We start from the raw sequence: 19,109 nt of genomic DNA on the forward strand, positions 1-19,109 counted from the left end.
CGCAGGGATATAGCTCTGAACAAAAATTCAGATGGTCTCTGTCTTGAGCTTATAATTCAGTGGAAGAGATGAGCATTGACATCATCGAATGTATAATTATAAATCAAGATACATTTATAGATGATTAGAAATTGAATCCAATTAAGACATAGCCTTTGCTAGCACACAAAGCACCTTTGTGCAAATTAGAAAAAAGGTGTCTCATTCCCTGGGCATATGAATTGGAATTCCATCCCTCGTGGCTGATACAGTCTTAAGCCAGGACATAACTTTGAGAAGAGGGCCTCCTTGTCTAGGGCCCATGTAGGATACAACCTGCACCACCATACTGGAAGCCTCGTATAAAAGCTTAATAAGGAAACTAGAACTTCACGAGGGTGTCTCAGGGAAAGATGCTTCAGCTGAGAAATGAAAACATGAGTGGGCTAGTACTAAACACAGTGCACTGGAAAAGCAATCCAGGGAAAGAAAACAAGTCCCAGGAGTATGAGGAACTAAGAAAAAAGTGTGGTTGGTGTTCAGAAAGCAGAGGGGAAAGTAATGTGGAAATGAAGCTGGAGAGGAAAGCAGGCTCTGATCCCCAGGAGGAAGGTCTTCTGGGGACGTAGTGAGGAACCATGGTGTGGAGCACTTTGCTTCAACAGGCTGCACACTCCCCATGGCAGAGTTAACAGAGGCTGGTGACTTCAGGGATGCCCTGACAAAGTTCCTTTATTTAATCCCTCATAAGCTGAGAGAACCCAGCCTGGGGGAGGATATTGCTTGTTTCGTCTTTCATGCAAGCAGGAAGCAAAGTCCTGCAACCTGGATGTTCTACTTTAGGGTCACACCTTTTGTGGTTCAATTCCCTTCTGAAACCAGGTCCATTGAACTAATGTACTTGCAGAGAAAAACATTGGTATTTCTCAGCCTGCCATCTTTTGAGTTTATGGCTAGTTATTTTCTTAACCCAATCAGTATTACATTCACCATTAGTCTCTAGTTCAGTGGTTCTCAACCTTCCTAATGCTGCGACCCTTTAATACAGTCTCTCATGTTGTGGTGACCTCCACATGAGGAGCGGTGTCTCGGTTCCTAAGACCATCAGAAATATGTGTTTTCCGATGATCTTAGGTGACCCCTGTGAAAGGGGAAAGGGTCATTCGACCTCCAAAGGGGTCATGACCCACAGGTTGAGAACCGCTGCTCTAGGTGAAACCTGATGATTTTGGTGGTGTTTCTGTACAGTTGGAAGAATGATTGCCTATAGACCATTGGTTCTCAACCTGTGGGTCATGACCCTCAGGAACTGTATTAAAGGGCTGAGGCATTAGGAAGGTTGAGAACCATTGCTATAGACCTAACTGGGACATTATTTATGGGAGGGAAAGCTAAGACTTCCAGAACTCTTGTCTGACTTACCCACTGTGAAGGCTGGTCCAGTGAAAAACCAGTCTTATCTTACTGGTAAGGTAAGACTGCCTAGAATTCGTCCGTTTACCACCAGCTGTCACTCTTCAGGCAGTGACCCAAAGGCCTACCTTGTGATGTCTCCGCTTCCTCCTGAACCGGAGCAGCTCTTTGTGTTGCCGAGACACGAAGTTGACAGCAGCATATTCTAGCAGGGCTGAGAACACGAAGAGCAGGCAAACTGCCATCCAAATGTCAATGGCTTTCACATAGGACACCTGGAGTGGGGGGGGTGGGGTGGGAGAAAACACAGGGAAGTGAGAGCAGAGGAGGTAAAATACTGAGCACGGTGGAATGCTTTCTGCTCTTCAGTAACTGCTCACATCACCCACCACTGTCTGCTTCTCAGCTGGGATGTTTGGGTAGAAGATGCAAAGGAAAACGAGAAATGCATCCAACAGACTGGACAGAATATTGGGGAATATAGAAAATGTTACCTAGAATACTAAGGAGAGGTGGAATTTAGCCTTATCATTTAGGGGAATTGCTGTGCTGAGTTTAAGGATAACAGAAATAGAATATTGTACCAGGTATTAAAAGTGAATGGAGGATATCAGCAAAAATGACAGCGTTAAGGACCTCTAAAAATTCTCTCCTTCACAGAATCAGTGAGAGCACTGGCAAAAATTCAATCAACTTTTTCAGAACTCTGCTAATTACCGGAGGCCTGTAGCAATCTGAGCATTTATTCAAGAAAAGCAGCTGAATCTCTGTGAACAGCAAGCATTGTTTAAAACAGTTTTATTCAGCTACAGTTCAGTTGCCATACAATGTATACATTTTAAAGTGTTTAGTTCATATTTACAGATATGTGCAAATCATCACTAGTAATTTTAGAACATTTTCTTCAAAAATAAATCTGGTACCTTTTAGCTATTGCTGCTTTATTCTTGCGACCATAAGCTACTACTAATCTACATTTCCCATGAATGGAATCATGCAATACGTGGCCTTTTATAATTGGCTTCTTTCACTTAGCATAACGTTTTCCAGGTTCATACATACTGTAGTGTGCTATCAGTATTTCATTCTTTTTTATGGCTGAATACTATTCTATTTATGGGTATAAAACATTTTGTTCATCCATTTATCAATTAATGAATATTTAAATTTTTTATTTTTGGCATTAAAAATGCTGCTGTGAACATTATATGTAATATACACACACACACACACACACACACACACACACACACACACCCCTAAACTTGCCATATTCCTATCCTAACTTCCCCATCTCCGTGGTAGCCTTAAAAACCGATGGCCTCCAAGCACAGTGAAAACCAGCTGTCTGGCAGCCACTCAAAGGGGCAGGATGGAATTGGAGTTTCTTCAGAGCTCCATTCCCAGAGAATTATCATTTGGTCTATCTCACATTTTGGTCAAAGGCCCCTGCTCACAAGGCTATCTTTATTCCCCTTGATTTGGAGCTGGCTCAGTGTGAACAGCCTTTCCCTCTGGGGGCATTTGTCGAAAACAATCAATGGAAATTGCTGCCAGAGGCAGTTGGGGCAAAACAATAGATTAATCAAAGAGCTTGAAAGGAAAAACTGGATAATGAGATGTCCGTGATTTGGAAAGCTTTGATATATCCTTGGGAATCAATGTGTAGGTTTAGGGCTGTGTGCATACTCAGGGAAGATCTGAGAAGGCCCCGAAACTTTTACCTTTGGTTAACTTCCGATGCTCTGAGCAGGTAGGAAGGCAAAGTTGTAAATTACCTGGCTAATTGTGCTCTCTCTCTTTCTCGTACATACACACATACATGGAGCCTCTTGGCAAAGACTGGGAGATTTATCTTTGTCTAATTTTTAGCTAACTATCAAGCATACTGAACAGAGACTTCAGTATTCACACATAACAAGGAATATACACTTTACATAATTAGTTCAGAAAAGTTAACCAAGCAACAATAACAGCGAATCTTGAGGAAGAGGAAGAATCTGATTTCTCAAGTTGCCACATTGTATTATAGTAATCATTTTTTTTTGCCACATTGTATTATAACATCTGATTTTCAGCAAAAAAATTATAAGTCATTCAAAGAAATTGGAAAGTATGGCCCATACATCAGAAAAAAGCAGTCAAAAGAATCTGAGGACATCCTCGAGAAAACCCTGAGGTTGGACTTGAAGTACTTTTTATTCTTTTGAGATGGGGTCTCAGTCTTGCCCCAGCTAGAGTGCAGTGGTGTCATCATAGCTCATTGTAACCTCAAATTCTTGAGCTTAAATCAGCCTCCTGCCTCAGTCCCTGAGTATTTGGGATTACAGGCATGTACTACCATGGCCTGCTAATTCAAATTGTTTTTTGTAGAGTTGAGGTCTTTATATATTGCTTGGGCAGGTCTTGAACTCCTAGCCTCAAGGGATCCTTATTTTAAATATGTGGAAAGAACTAAAAAAAGATGTCTAAATAGTTATAGGCAAATATGGGAACATTGTCTCCCTAAATAGAGCAATTAATAAAGGGAAACTATAAAAGAAAAAAGCCAACTAGAAATAGAAAATGAACCAAATAGAACCTAATTGTAAATACGTACTTGATAAGTAAAATAATTGAAATGAAAACTTCACTAGAGGAGACCAATAGCAGATTTGAGCAGGCAGAAAACTCAAAGAAAAAAGCAGGACATTTGAGATTATATTGCTTTAGGAACATAATGAAGAAAAAGAATCAGAGCCTCAGAGCCCTTTGGGAAACTATGAAATGCACCGCATAATGTTTAATACGAGTCTTCAAAGGAGACAGAGGCAGAAGGAATATTTGAGGAAATAATGGCTGAAAACATCCAAAATTTGATTTTAAAAACTCTACCAATCTACACATCTAAGAAGATTAATGAATCCTGCTTGGAAACATCGTAATCAAACTATCAGAAGATGAAGGCAGAATCTTGAAAGCGAAAGAGAAGTGATTAAGCAGATTCAAAGATTCTTGCTAAAATTAATAGCTGTATTCTCAGAAACCATGGGGTGAAGAAGGCAGCGAAGTGCTGAAGGGAAAAGATTGTCACTTTTATCAAGAGTTCTATATCCAGTAAAATTATCCTTTAAAAATTATTAGCCGGGCATGGTGGTACACATCTGTAGTCCCAGCTACAAGAATTTGAGGCTGCAATGAGCCTGGGTGACAAAGGCAGACCCTTTCTCTATTAAAAAAACCGAACAATCCTTCAAAAACGAAGCAGATAAAAGCTGAGAGACTTCTCCACTAGCAGACTTTCTTTACAAGAAATACCAAAAGGAGTTCCTCAGGCTGAAATGAAAGGATACCAGTAAAGGTCTCATAGGTAAATATGCAATACCAATGTGTTGTTTTGGTTTATGACTATTTTATCCCTGATTTCGAAGACAACTGAAGAAAGCAATGATTTTAAAGTTGTATTGATGCCCATGTCATGAATAAATATGTAATTCATATGACAATAACAGTGCAAAGAAAGAGGGAGGGAATAGAGCTCTATAGGATCAAAGTTTTTTGTGTTCTTTTTTTTTTTTTTTTTGCGACAGAGTCTCACTGTTGTCACCCTCGGTAGAGTCCTGTGGCATCACAGCTCACAGCAACTTCAAATTCTTGGGCTTAAGCATTTCTCTTGCCTTAGCCTTCCAAGTAGCTAGGACTACAGGCACTGGCCACAACGCCTGGCTATTTTTTTTTTTTTTTGTAATTGTCGTTTGGCAGGCCCAGGCTGGGTTCGAACTCACCAGCTCTGGTGTATGTGGCTGGCACCCTAGCCGTTGAGCTACAAGTGCCAAGCCCAAAGTTTTTTGTGTTCTATTTGTTATGGAATCAATGTGTATCCCCAGATTTAAACGTTGAAGCCTTAATCTTCAATGTGACTATATTTGGAGATAGAGTCTATGTAAAAGTAATAAAAGTTAAGTGAAGTCATGGGAGGGGGGGGTGTTCCTAATTTGGTACACAAAGACATTAGGAAGATTCACTATAACTCTCTCCCCACCATGTGAGGATAAAGCGAGGATGTGGCCATGGGTAACAGGGATAGAGAGTCCTCACCAGCCAGTTGCCACCTTGATCGTGGACTTCCCAGCCTCCAGAACTATGAGAAATAAATTTCTGTTGTTTAAGTCACCAAATCTGTGGTATTTTGTTAAGGCAGCCCAAGTAGACTAAGACAGTATTGTAATGAAATTGGTATTAATCTGAATTAGATTATTTTAAAATAAGGCGTTAATTGTAATCCCCAGAACAATCAAATAACTAAAAAAAACAGTAAAAGGAATGACAAGGGAATTAAGATGGTAGTAGAAAATATATATATTTAACATAAAAGAAGGAAAAATGGAAGAAGTGAAACATAAAAAGGACAAATAGCAAATGGTAGATGGAAATTGTACCAAATCACACATTTTATCACATTCACTAAATTAAATAAAAATGGACCAAACAATCCAATCAGAAGTTAAAGACTGTCACACTGGAGTAAAAAAATAAAATCTTAATGCTGTCTGCAAGAGACACTCTGAATAAATAAATAGGACAAAAGTAAAAGAAAGGAAAAATATATGTCATGCAAATAGTAACCAAAAATGATTTAGAGGTGGTTATACCAATGACAGGGGAAAAAAAGTCTTTAAGAAAAAAAAATTATTACTACAAAAAGGCATTTTATCAAAATAAGAATCAATCCATTAAGAAATAATGACACTTATAAATATCTATGGTTCTCACACTGGAACCTCAAAATAGATGAAGCAAAACTGTCCAGATTGAAGGAAGAAACAGACTATTCAACAATAATATGGAGGACGTCAATACCCTGCTTTCAATAATGAACAGAACAATTAGAAAATCACCAATATTGATGTAAGCATTACAAATCATATATAAAATCAGCACATTGTACCCCATAAAAGCATTATAGAATACATGAAAAAAAAGTCTTCTGCAATGTCTTCCAAGAATATTTTATTAACCAATATTTGCATAAAAATACAATAATTTTCTCATAAAAAAATGACCAAATAAATAAATAAATGAATAACACTCTCAACCAACTAGACTTAAAAACATCTATAGAATACTCCACCCAACAAAAGAATACATATTCTTTCCAAGTGCACATGGGGTATTCTCCAGGATATACTATAATATACTATAAATAAAACAAATCTCAATAAACTTAAAATGATTGAAGTCATATAAAGTTTGTTTTCTCACCTCAGCAAAATACTAAAAATCAATAAGGAAATTTGAAAAACTCATAAAAATGAAGAAATTAAAAATATATTCTTGTTATGGTATGGTGGCTCACACCTGTAATCTGAGCACTCTAGGAAGGTAAGGCTGGAGGATTGCTTGAGCTCAGGATTTTGAGAACAGCCTGAGCAAGAGCGAGACCCCATGTTTACTAAAAAATAGAATAATTAGTCAGGTGTTGTTGTGGGTGACTGTAGTACCAGTTACATGGGAGGCTAAGGTAGGAGAATTGCTTGAACCCAGGAGTTTGAGGTTGCAGTGCTAGGCTGAATGCCATAGCATTCTACCTTGGACAACAGAGTGAGACTGTCTCCCCGAAAAAACCCAATTCCTAAATAACCAATGGATCAAAGAAGAAATAAAAGGTCAGAAAATACTGTAAGATGAATAAAAACAAAAAGACAATGTATCAAAACTTAAGAGAAACAGCTAAAAAAAAGTCTTAGAGGGGGATGTATAGTCATAAATGCCTATATTTAATAAAAATAATGAAAGATCCCAAATCAGTAACCTTACTTTCTTTTTTAAGAAACTGAAAGAAGAGCAAACTAAACCCAAAGCAAGCAGAAGAAAGAAAATAATAAAGATTAGAATGGAAATATAGGAAATAGAGAGTAGAAAAAACAAAAGTCAATTCTTTGAAAATATGAGCCAAATTGAAAAACTTTTAGTTAAACTGACCAAGAAAAAATGAGGAAATTTTTAAGGAATGAAATAAGGTGGTTTACTATTGATGGATAGAAATAAAATGGATTATAAAAATAAAATGGATTATAGAAATCCATTGAAATAAATAAAATGGATTATAAGGGAATACTATGAACAACTGTATGCAACAAATTAGATATGTTTCTAGACTGGCACTGACTCAAGAGGAAATAGACACTTGGAAATCTTGCAAAACTAAATTTCTTATATGAGAGAGAAATAAAAACTTTCTCAGGCAAGCAGGCAAGCAAACACTGAAGGAATTTATTAAGACCAGACTTGCACTGCAGGAAGTACTCAGATCTTCATTGTACACAGATGAGCACAGAAGACATCTACTGGTGTAAAACATCCAGATTGCTAAAGTTCAGGGAGCACATGCCATAATGGCTCAAGAGGTTAAAACAAAAAATAAAGTTCTATGCAACAGGATGAATAGAAATCTACCCCACTTATCAATTCTTTTAATAAGTGTAAATGGCTTGATCCTCACTGAATAGACATAGGCTGGCTGAATGGATTAAAAAAGTACAAGCCAAGATCTGCTCAAGCTAAGATCTGCTGTCTCCAGGAAACATGTGTAACCCATAATGACTCATTCAGACTCAAGGTTAAGGGATGGAAAATAATATTTCATGTAAATGGGAACCAAAAATAGTAGTGTAGACATGTATCAGATAATATAGACTTCAACATAAGTAAAGAAAGATAAAAATGGTCATTATGTAATGGTGAAGGGAACAGTTCAACCAGAAGATGCAACAATCATAAATATTTATGCACCTTAGGCCAAGTGGGATGGCTCACGCCTGTTATCTTAGCACTCTGGGAGGCCAAGGCAGGAGGATCCCTTGAGTTCAGAAGTTTGAGACAAGCAACAATGAAACCTTATCTCTACTGAAAAATGGAAAAATTAGTTGAGTTATGATGTGCACCTGTAGTCCCAACTACTTGGGACGCTGAGGCAGGAGGATTGCTTGAGCCCAGGAGTTGCTGTGAGCAAGAATAAGACTTGCTCTAGCTTGGGTAACAGAGTGAGTCTCTGTCTCAAAAACAAACAAACCAACCTGATTCACCCCTCTTCCCCACCCCACCCCCCAAAAAAACCCGTGCACCTAACACAGGTGTGCCCAGATTCATAAAGCAAATTCTGTTTGATCTAAACAAATTGATAAACAGCATCATTGTTACAGCCAGGGACTTCAGTACACAACTGATAGAAAGGGACAGATTCTCCACTCAGAAAATCAACAATGGACTTAAACAGGACTCTAGAACAAATAGGCCTAACAGACATTTATAGAACATTGTACCCCCAAACTACTGAATGTATGTTCTTCTTATCAACTCATGGAAGTATTCTCTAAGATTGATCACATCCTAGGCCACAAAACATGTCTCAACAAATTGAAAAAAATAGAAATCATACCGTATATCCACCCAGACCACAGTGGAATAAAATTAGAAATCAATTCAAACAGAAACACTTGACTCTACACAAAGTCATGGAAATTAATCTACTGCTTTAGTAATATGATTTTTGGGTCAAGGAGGAAATTAAGTTGGAAAGCAAAAGATTCTTGGAACTAAATGACAAAGGGGAAACAAGTTACCAACATCTTTGGGGTATTGCAAAAGCAGTCCTAGAGGAAAATTTATAGGCTTAAATGCCTATGTCCACAAGAAAGAAAGCACAAATCAACCATCTAAGGAATCATCTCAAGGAATTGGTGTAGGAAGAGGAAGCCAATCCCCAAACCAGCAGGAGAAAAGAAATAATTAATGTCAGAGCATAACTTAATGAAATCAATTCCAAAAGAACTATACAGAAGATTAATAAAAGTTGGTTCTTTATAAAGATAAGCAAAATTGACAATCTTATTGCTAGATTAACTAGAAAAGAAATTGAGCTTCTAATAAGCTCAATCAGAAATAAAAGGGAGATATTAAAACTTATACCATGGAAATACAGAACATCATTTCTGAATACTATAAAATCTCTCTGCACATAAATTTGATGACATTGAAGAAATAGACACATTCTTGGAAATATACCACTTCCATAGGCCCAATTAGGAAGAAATAGGATGCCTGAACAGACCAGTATCAAGCAATGAAATGGAAGCAGCAATAAAAATCTTTTAATAAAAAAGTCTCCGACCAGATGGTTTCATGGCTGAATTTTACCAGACCTTCAAAGGAGAACTGGTATGTACTCTGCAGAAATTATTTCATAACATCAAGAAGGAAGGAATCCTCCTTAACTTAATTTACTTTATGAAGCCGATATCAAAGCTAGGAAAGGACACAACAATAAAGAAAACGACAGACCAACATCCCTTATGAATATAGATGCAAGAATTCTCAATAAAATCCTAGCAAACCATATTCCATGCACAAATAAATAATCCACCATGACCAGCTGGCTTCTTTCCAAAGATGGCAAGGATGGTTCAACATATGCACATTTTTTTTTTCTTATTTTTGAGACAAAATTTCACTCTTGTCATCCTGGGTAGAGTGCTGTGGCATCATAGCTCACAGCAACCTGAAACTTGTGGGCTTGCGCAATCCTTTTACCTCAGGCTCCTGAGTAGCTGGGACTACAGGCACCTGCTACATCAGCTGGCTAGTTTTTCCAGTTTTAGTAGAGATAGGGTTTTGCTCTTGCTCAGGCTTGTCTTGAACTCCTGAGCTCAAGCGATCCACCCACTTCAGCCTTCCAGAGTGCTAGGATTACAGGCATGAACCACCATGCCCAGCCAACATATGCAAATCTATAAATGTGACTCACCATCTAAATAGAGCAAAAACAATGACCATATGATCCTCCCATTTGATGCAGGAAAAGGATTTGATAAAATTCAGATCCTTTCATGATAAGAACCTTAACACAGTAAAAATAGATGAAACTTATCTCAAAATTATAGAAGCCGTATAAGACAAACCCACTACCAACATCATACTGAATGGGGAAAAATTGAAAGCATTCCTACTTAGAACTGGAACCAGACATGGTTGCCCACTGTTACTACTTCTGTTCAACATAGTCCTGAAGTCCCGGTCAGAAGAGGGAAGAGAAGGAAATCAAGGGGATTCAAATGGGGCAAGAGGGGTATACCTATACTTCTTTTCTGATGATATGATTATATTTAGAAACTCCCAAAGATTCTGCCAGGAGACTCCAGAAACTGATAAATAAATTCAGCAAATCTCTCTCTCTCTCTCTCTCTTTTTTTTTTTTTTTTTTGAGACAGAGCCTCAAGCTGTCCCTCTGGGTAGAGTACCGTGACATCACAGCTCACAGCAACCTCCAACTCCTGGGCTCAAGCGATTCTTCTGCCTCTGCCTCCCAAGTAGCTGGGACTACAGGTGCCTGCCACGACGCCTGGCTATTTTTTGGTTGCAGCTGTCATTGTTGTTTGTAGGGCCTGGGCTGGATTCAAACCTGCCAGCTCAGGTGTATGTGCCAATTTAGTAAAATCTTAGGTTACAAAATCAACGTTCATAGGTGGTACAGAGGAGTAGGGCGCTGGCCCCATATACTGGAGGTGAGAGGTTCAAACCTGGCCCTGGCCAAAAACTACAAAAAAAAAAAAAAAAAATCAACGTACACAAATCAGTAGTATTCTCACACTGACAATCAAATCAGAGACTAAATACTTTTCACAATAGTAGCAAAGAAAATAAAATACCTAGGAATATATTTAACCAAGGAGGTGAAAGACCTCTAGAGAGACAACTACAAAACACTGAGGAAGGAAATTGCAGAGGATCCAGTGGGTGTAAAGGAATGGAAAAATATATCATGCTCATGGATCTGCAGAATCAACTTTGTTAAAATGTCTATACTACCCCAAGTTATTTACAGATTCAATGCAATCCCCATTAAAATACCAACATCATTTTTTGCAGATCTAGAAAAAATAATTTTCTGCTTTGTATGGAACCAGAAGAGACCTCATATAGCCAAAACAACATTAAGTAAAAGAATAAATCAGGAGGCGTCAAATTTATCAGACTTCAAGCTATACTACAAATTCAGAATACATACAAAATGATGACAGCGAAAGAAATAATAAATGGCAAAAGATTTGAATAGAAATTTAACAAAAGATATAGAAATGGCCAATAAACACATGAAAAGATGCTCCACATTATTATTCATTAGGAAAATGCAAATCAAAATAACAATGAGCTACCACTTCACACCCTGTAATAAAAAAACCCAACAAGGTAATAGTATTTGTGAGGATGTGGAGACATCAGAACATTAGTGGGATTATAATATCATATAGCCAGCTAGGAAAATAGTTTGGCACTTCCTCAAAAAGTTAAGCATGTAGTGCTTGCTTCGGCAGCACGTATACTAAAATTGGAATGATACAGAGAAGATTAGCATGGCCCCTGCGCAAGGATTACACACAAATTTGTGAAGCGTTCCATATTTCCGAAGCTAATAAAATTCTCTTTCCAAAAAAAAAAAAAGTTAAGCAAATACTTAACATCTGATACAACAATTTCACTTCTGGCATAAAGAACTGAAAGCATATTAATATGTCCACACCAAAATTTGTACACAGATATTCATAAAGTCATTATTAATAATAGCCAGAAGTGGAAATAGCGCAAATGTCCAGCTGCTAAAAGGATATAGCTATACAATGAAATATCCATAAAAAGGAATTTAATACCGATGCATTCTACAATGTCGATGAACCCTGAAAACATGCTAAGTGAAAGAGGCCAGTCACATATGGCCACATTTTATTACTCTGCTTATATGAGACAGAGATATAAAGTGTCAATTTATGGTTGCTAGAGGCTGGTGGGAGCAGGGAATAAGACATGACTATTGACGAGTATGGGGTTTCTTTTGGGGGTGGTGAATATGTTCTGGAATTAGATACTATCTGTAGATAGTTGTACAGATAGGGTTGCACTACTTTGGGAATAAACTAAAACCAGTGAATTTTATGCTTTAAAAAATGAATGAATAAAAATGTGATTGGAGAAAAATGTAAAGTTGAATGTTCATAACAAATGGAGGCAAATATTGAGTCTAGTGTTAACCAGGAGTGGAGCAGAATATTGAGTTTAACATGAAAAGAAGAAAGCAGAATCTAATGTCTGCTATAACAACTGAACACAGCAGAATGTGTTGTCAGGTATAATAGCCATCAGAGAATTTGGATTCAAGCATTTATAGTGAATGTAGCAGGACTCAGGGTCTAGTGTTAATGGTGCAAACCACACATTGTTGGATTTTGTTGCAAGGGTGAATAGAGAGTGTGGTGTCTACTGCTGATGGCAAATGAAACAATGTTCTGCCTCCCATTAAAAGTTAATGAAATAATATTATGAAAACAAAAAACAGTGGGGAGACTGTTCTAGAGTAAAAGAGACAAAGTAGAGCAACCATTTGCAATATGACCCTTGATTGGGTCTCTCATCATATCTACTCTGACCACTGGGAAAATTTCAGCAAAGGTTCTATATTAGGTGATATTGAATTCATTCAATACATGGTAGTAATTATTGAATTAATGTTTATTTTCAAAGATGTAATCACGTAATTGTGATCTTTCTTCCTTATTTTGAGGTGATTTGTCCTGTCTGTTTAGCCTTCAAACGATTCACCAAAAATACCTGCCTATTTGTCTATCTATCTATCTAATAAGAGAATGTAAATGTGGTAAAATGGTAGTTGGTGAATCTAGATGAATGATAGTAGGGTGTTGATTGTATATCTTTCAACACAACGTTAAGTATTTCATTAATTGGAAATGGTGCAGAATGTTGTGTTTGGCATACAGCTGAAGGAAGCAGCGTATGGTGTCTGGCATTAATAGTAAAGCAGAATGTTGTGTTTACTGTTGAGGGAATAAGACAGAATGTGATTCAGACGATAATCGTGAATGTAATAGGAAGCAGTGTTTAGCATTAAAAGAAAGTAGAATGAAGCATCAAACATTAACAGCAGTGGGAACAGAATGTCACACCTCAGCTAGGGGTGAGTGAGAGAGTATGTGATGTCTGGCATTAGTAGTAAATAAAACGGAACATTATATCTGGTGTTACAAGTGAATTAAGCACAACATAGGGTCTCGGGTTAACAGTGAAAGGACAGAATGTTACTTTGATTGTAACAATAACTAGAGGAGAAATAGGGCTGGTGTTAGTAGTGAATGAAGTGGAATGTTGTGTCTGGTTGTCAGAGATGAATGGAACATTATGTTGTGTCCAGCATAAAGGTGGATAGAACAGAATGTGTTTCTGACATCAGTAGTTAGTAGAACAAAACGCTGTGTCTAGTGTTAATAGGGAAGGAAACAAAATATGTTATTTAGTTAATAGTAAATGTGGTGTTTTTAACATTAGAAATGTAAGAGTCAAGATCAAGGTCCATCCAAAGGGTCAACATCGCAGGCCTGAGGCTGCTATTTTAAGAAAGGCTTGCTTACAAGGTTAGCCCTTGGCCTCTGGGAACCTGGATTTTGAGTGTTCCTACTTGTGCTAACTAGTAAGGAAGGCTCACTGTGCCTAGGCTGCTTGTATGTACAATCTTCTGAACATGTGCTTTCTGTCTGGGAATTTGGAATTTTGACACATGCTAGGCAGAGAGTGCCTATGTGATCATCTTCCTGTTAGAATTTTGGGTGCTGCGTCCCCAGTGAGTCTCTAAACAGCCTCTCTCTTTCTGCCTGTCTGGGCATCAGAGACACACACACAAGTGTGTCTGCATTTTTGTTGCTTGAGTAAGAATGTGGTCTGTGTGAGCACTCATGGGAAAGGGAGGATAAGGAAGCCTGTGCATGGAACCCTTCAGTCTCTGCCTATGTTCTTTTTCTTCTCTTCCTCCTTCTCCTCCCCCTCCTTCTCCCTCTCTTCTTTAATTTTCTTTTTTTTTCTTTTGGACAGGGTCTTACTCTATTGCCTAGGCTAGAGTATCATGGTGTCAGCCTAGCCTAGCTCACAGCAACCTCAAACTTCTGGGCTCAAGCAAATCTCCTGCCTCAGCCTCCCAAGCAGCAGGGACTACAGGTACCTGGATAATTTTTCTGTGATTTGCAGGGACAGGGTCCTTCTACCTTCATTTCCCAAAGTGCTAGGATTATAGATGTGAGCCACTAGGTCCAGCCTATGTTATTTTCCCCTTATGATCTAGCTATATATTTTCAATATGTTGCTGTAATAAATCTTAGTTGTGCAACTACAGTGTGTCCCAAAAGTTACTCCTATAGTCACTAAACATATGGAAAATGGGAAATGGTACCTAAATGTACTTCTCTTTATAAAATATTCTTATTTGCAAAATATTATCAAAATTTTCTCTACATGTTGACCATCTCTTCATAAAATTTTGTAATGAACGTTTTATGAATAAAGGTACATTTGGCTACAATTTCCCATTTTCTTATCTTTCTTTTTCTTTCCTATTTATTTATTTATTTAATTATTATTATTATTTTTTTTTTTTGGCCGGGGCTGGGTCTGAACCTGCCACCTCTGGCATATGGGACCGGCGCCCTACTCCTTGAGCCACAGGTGCCGCCCGATTTAATTAATTTTTTTAAGATAGAGTCTCGCCATGTTGCCCTCGGTAGAGTGCCATGATGTCACAGCTTACAGCAACCTCAAACTCTTGGGCTTAAGTGATTCTCCCAAGTAGCTGAGACTACAGGTGCCTGCCCCAACCCCTGGCTATTTTTTGGTTGCAGTTGTCATTGTTGTTTATCAGGCCGGGCTTGAACCCACCAGTCTCAGTGTATGTGGCTGGGACCCTCCTCACTGAGCTACGGGTGCTGAGCCTTTCTTTCTTTCTTTTTTTTTTTTTTAAGGTAGAGTCTTACTATGTCACCCTGGGGTTGAGTGCTGTGACATTGTTATAGCTCACGGCAACCTCATACTTAGGCTCAAGTGACCATCATGCCTCAGCCTCCCTAGTAGCTGAGACTATAGGTATCTGCCATAATACCTGGCTAATTTTTTTATATTTAATAGAGACTGAGTCTCACTCTTGCTCAGGCTGGTCGCAAACTCCCAAACTCAAGCAATCCAACTTCCTCGGCCTCCCAGAGTGCTAGGATTACAGGTGTGAGCCATTGCACCTGGCCCATTTTCCATATGTATGGAGACTTTAGGGAGGACTTTTGGGATACCCTGTGTATGCTGAATCCTATGAGTCTTGTCCAACCTCTGAATGTGGCGGCAGTCTTGGAGATCCCTGACCAAGTGTTTACCACTGATAGTGAAAGGAGAAGAATGTTGTACTTTGCTGAAAAAGCAAATGGAGAATGCAAAGTTAAGTGTTGACGGTAAATGGAGCAGAATGTTTGTCTAATGTTGGTAGAGAAAGGACCAATGGCCAACATTCTAGCAGAAGGTTTGATGGATCAGAATGCATACAAAGTATAGTACAGTGTTTTTCAACCTTTTTTATCTCATGGCACACTTAAAACTATTGTTAAACTTCCATGGTACACTTAAATTATGTTGATCAAAAAAAGAGTAAAAAAAGAAAAAAGAATATATTTACTGTGCTTTAAACTTCTTTTGAAAATAATTTAATGAATGGTCTTTAAAAATTTTTGTGGCCTCCCTAAGATCCTCTCACAGCACACCAGTGTGTCATGGCACACGGGTTGAAAATCACTGGTATAGCAGATAAATAAATAGTTCCTGATGTTCCTCATGTCTCAGGAAGGGTAAAGAAGTAAGCTCTCACCTTATCTTCCCACTGTTCTTTGCTCTTGGACAGTGGAGACTTACCTTGGGCAGAGATGCTCGGGAGCCAGAGCTCTGGGTTGTCATGGTGAGCACAGTGGTGATGCCCAGGCCCACACGGGCTGGTGCAGCATCCATGTTGATCCAGAAGGAGATCCATGAGAGGATGACGATGAGCAGGCTGGGAATATACATCTGGATCAGGTAGTAGCCCATCTGCCGCTCCAGGTGGAACCGGGCCTCAATGCAGGTGAATTTACCTGCAAGAAATTATAGTGAGAGGCCAATGTTGCCCGGTGGGTAGGAGCAAGGGCTTTTGGGTCAGGACAATCTCAGCTGGAGTCCTGGTTCGACCTCATACTAGCTGTGTTTAGGCAAGCCTGTGAATCGTTCTGTGTCTCAGGTTCCTCATGTAAACTGGGATATAATAACAATAATATCTACCTCTCATGGTTACCTCTATGGATACTGTGAGGATAAAATTAGATGATGTTTATGAAGAACTTAGCACAGTCCTCACACATCATACATTCCCAGATGCCATCATTATCATCATCACTTTTGCTGCTAAAAATGGGCCTGGAGCCCCAAACATGACTTGGTCCTATACAAGACCTTCCTCTTACAAGACCTTTCATTCTTCCTTCCCTCTTCGTATAAGGTAGTTCCCACTCTTCAGTCTGCCCTTGGCTGTAAAGCTCTAACCCATCTCTCCATGCCCTTTCCCTTCTTTCTCCACCCTCATTATGGTTCCCTATATTCTATACCTTGCTTTGAGCATTCCCCACATTTTTACCCTTCTGAGCTTTGAACTTTGCTCTTTCCTTTCCCTGGAATGCCCTTGCTCTTTTTCACAAGCAGCCTAGGAAACACTCTTTCTCCTCCATAGCAGTGTAAATGTGAAGTCCGCCCTAGGCAGGTGCTTCTTTCTTTTTCCTGTGTTCCCTTAGCCCTGTCCACACCATCATCAGAGTGGGCACATTGTGCTCTCTGCTCTTCCACTCTCAATGGGCAGTTTGTCTTCTCCCCATCTGTGTATCCCTGGAACTGGGATAGGACCAGTCCCACAGTGTGGGTCTCAGTTCCTGTCCACTGAAGCAGAGTAACTGGGGTATTTCGTAGAGCTCTCTGAATTATAAGCTCCATGTAGCCGGGGCCTTGTTAGTCTTTTCTCCTTGTATCCACAGGAGCCAGCACAGAGCTCATATCTCATCTAAATGAAGACGCTGAAGAGCAAATGGGATAATGAAGAGAAAATGCTGTATACGTTTACATTGTTTCTGTATCGTGGCTATTATGAATAATACTGCAATGGATGTGGGAGTGCAGATATATCTTTGAAGTTCCAATTTCATTTTTTTTGGATATATGTCCAGACGTGGGATTGCTGATCATAATGTAGTTCTCAGTGGATATATAAATGAAGAAAATGGAATATACCTCAGCCTTAAAAAAAAAAAAAAAAAAGGAAATCCTGCCATTTGTGACAAAACGGATGAACCTGGAAGACAATTTTACTCCTGCAGGAGAGAAACAAGCCAGAAAAATAAAAACACTGCATTATTTCATTTACAAGTGAAATCCAGAATTATCAAACTCAGAGAAGCAAAAAATAGAATGGTGGTTGCCAGGGGATGGGGTGGTGGTGGTGGTGGAGAAATGGGGAGATGTTGATCAAAGGGTACAAAGTTTCTGTCACACAAGATGAATAAGTTCTGGAGATGTTTGTACAGAAGTGTGACTAGAGTCAACAGTACTATACTGTATACTTGAAATTTGCTAAGTAGATAGATCTTTAATGTTATCATCAGACATATATACATACAATGGTAATGTATACATTGGTAAATGCATACGATGGTAAATGTATATGTGAGGTGATGATATGTTAATTAGCTTGATTGTGGTAATCATTTCACATATGCTATATGTATGCAAAAAATCAAGTTGTATACCTTCAGTGTACTCATTTTTGTCAATTATATCTCAAGAAAGCTGAAAAAATGCTGCATAAATAGTAACGGGCTATGGCATGTGAGGGCCAGTTGTGATGATTTGATTCCTGGGGAATCATTGTTCTCATAACTGTTAATGGGAATACCACTACCACTGTGAGTCTCAGCTTGCCCAGGGATGAAGAGAGTATGTTTAAGGCTCTGAGACATCTCTGAGGTGACAACTGTCCCAGACCAGATCCCAGCCCGCTGGCCCTATCCCTGGGGACCAGAGCCCGATCGTTTCTCTCAATCCCCATCCTTTCTTTCTTCCTCTCCTTGGCCTGTTACCAGCCCACTGCACACCTTCCAGCTGGCAAACCAACTGACTGACTTCTTTCCACAGTGCCTGCATGGGCATGCAAAGCCAGTTTCGATCCAACCCAGTGTATTCTTACATACAGTTTTCCAAAAAAGGCCATGCTATGCCTAGGGGTGAGCTAAACAGTTGTGGTTTCTCTGCCCTCTTGTAGCTCACAGGCTAGTAGACTTTCCCCAACTATTTACTAACTTTAAGTGGCACCTCTCCCCTCCCCCTTGTTGAGCTCCAAGGTAAGTAGTCTCTATACTTTTGGCCCATCAGAAATGCCAGCTCTTCTGTTACGGAGATTGCTAGGTGTCTTCCCAAAGTCAGTTCTTCCCTTCTGCTACCTGGAACGAAGACTGTTTACCAGCTTCCCTTGTGATTATGTATGACCTAAGGTTAAGTTACTCATTCCAGGATTCATAAGAAGAAAATGTCAGAGTTGGTTTTTGGTTTCAAAACCTTTTCTTTTGGGGGCGGAGACAAGACGGCTGACTGAAGCCAGCTTTCCACAGAGGCTCCCGTCCAGAAGGAGAGTTAAAGGACAGAAATTTAGCAAGTAACCGGGTGGATTTGAGCTGCACCAAGGGAGAAGGTTGAAGAACGCACATCAACCACACTGAGGCGAGCTGCGACCCCAAAGATACAAACAAAAGGTACAAAATCCATCACCAAGTGGATGGGAGTCCCCTCCCCCATGAGAA

The 19,109-nt window shown here is 39.1% G+C and overlaps 1 protein-coding gene and 1 non-coding gene across 2 annotated transcripts in view; one reads left to right on the forward strand and one right to left on the reverse strand.

Annotated features, from left to right (window-relative positions):
* Positions 1-19,109, reverse strand: part of GLRA1 (glycine receptor alpha 1) — a 113,121-nt gene that overhangs the window by 4,830 nt on the left and 89,182 nt on the right. Inside the window, exons 10-11 of the mRNA XM_053566213.1 lie at positions 16,153-16,367; positions 1,521-1,667 (exon numbers count right to left, since the gene is read on the reverse strand). Coding sequence (XP_053422188.1) covers positions 1,521-1,667; positions 16,153-16,367 — 362 coding nt within the window. The remainder of the gene's footprint in view (positions 1-1,520; positions 1,668-16,152; positions 16,368-19,109) is intronic.
* On the forward strand, positions 11,726-11,832 carry LOC128569348 (U6 spliceosomal RNA). Its single transcript, XR_008375312.1, has one exon. It is a non-coding gene; the product is annotated as a U6 spliceosomal RNA (small nuclear RNA).

Source organism: Nycticebus coucang, chromosome 17 (genome assembly GCF_027406575.1).
Source record: "Nycticebus coucang isolate mNycCou1 chromosome 17, mNycCou1.pri, whole genome shotgun sequence".
NCBI classification, from domain to species: Eukaryota; Metazoa; Chordata; class Mammalia; order Primates; family Lorisidae; genus Nycticebus; species Nycticebus coucang.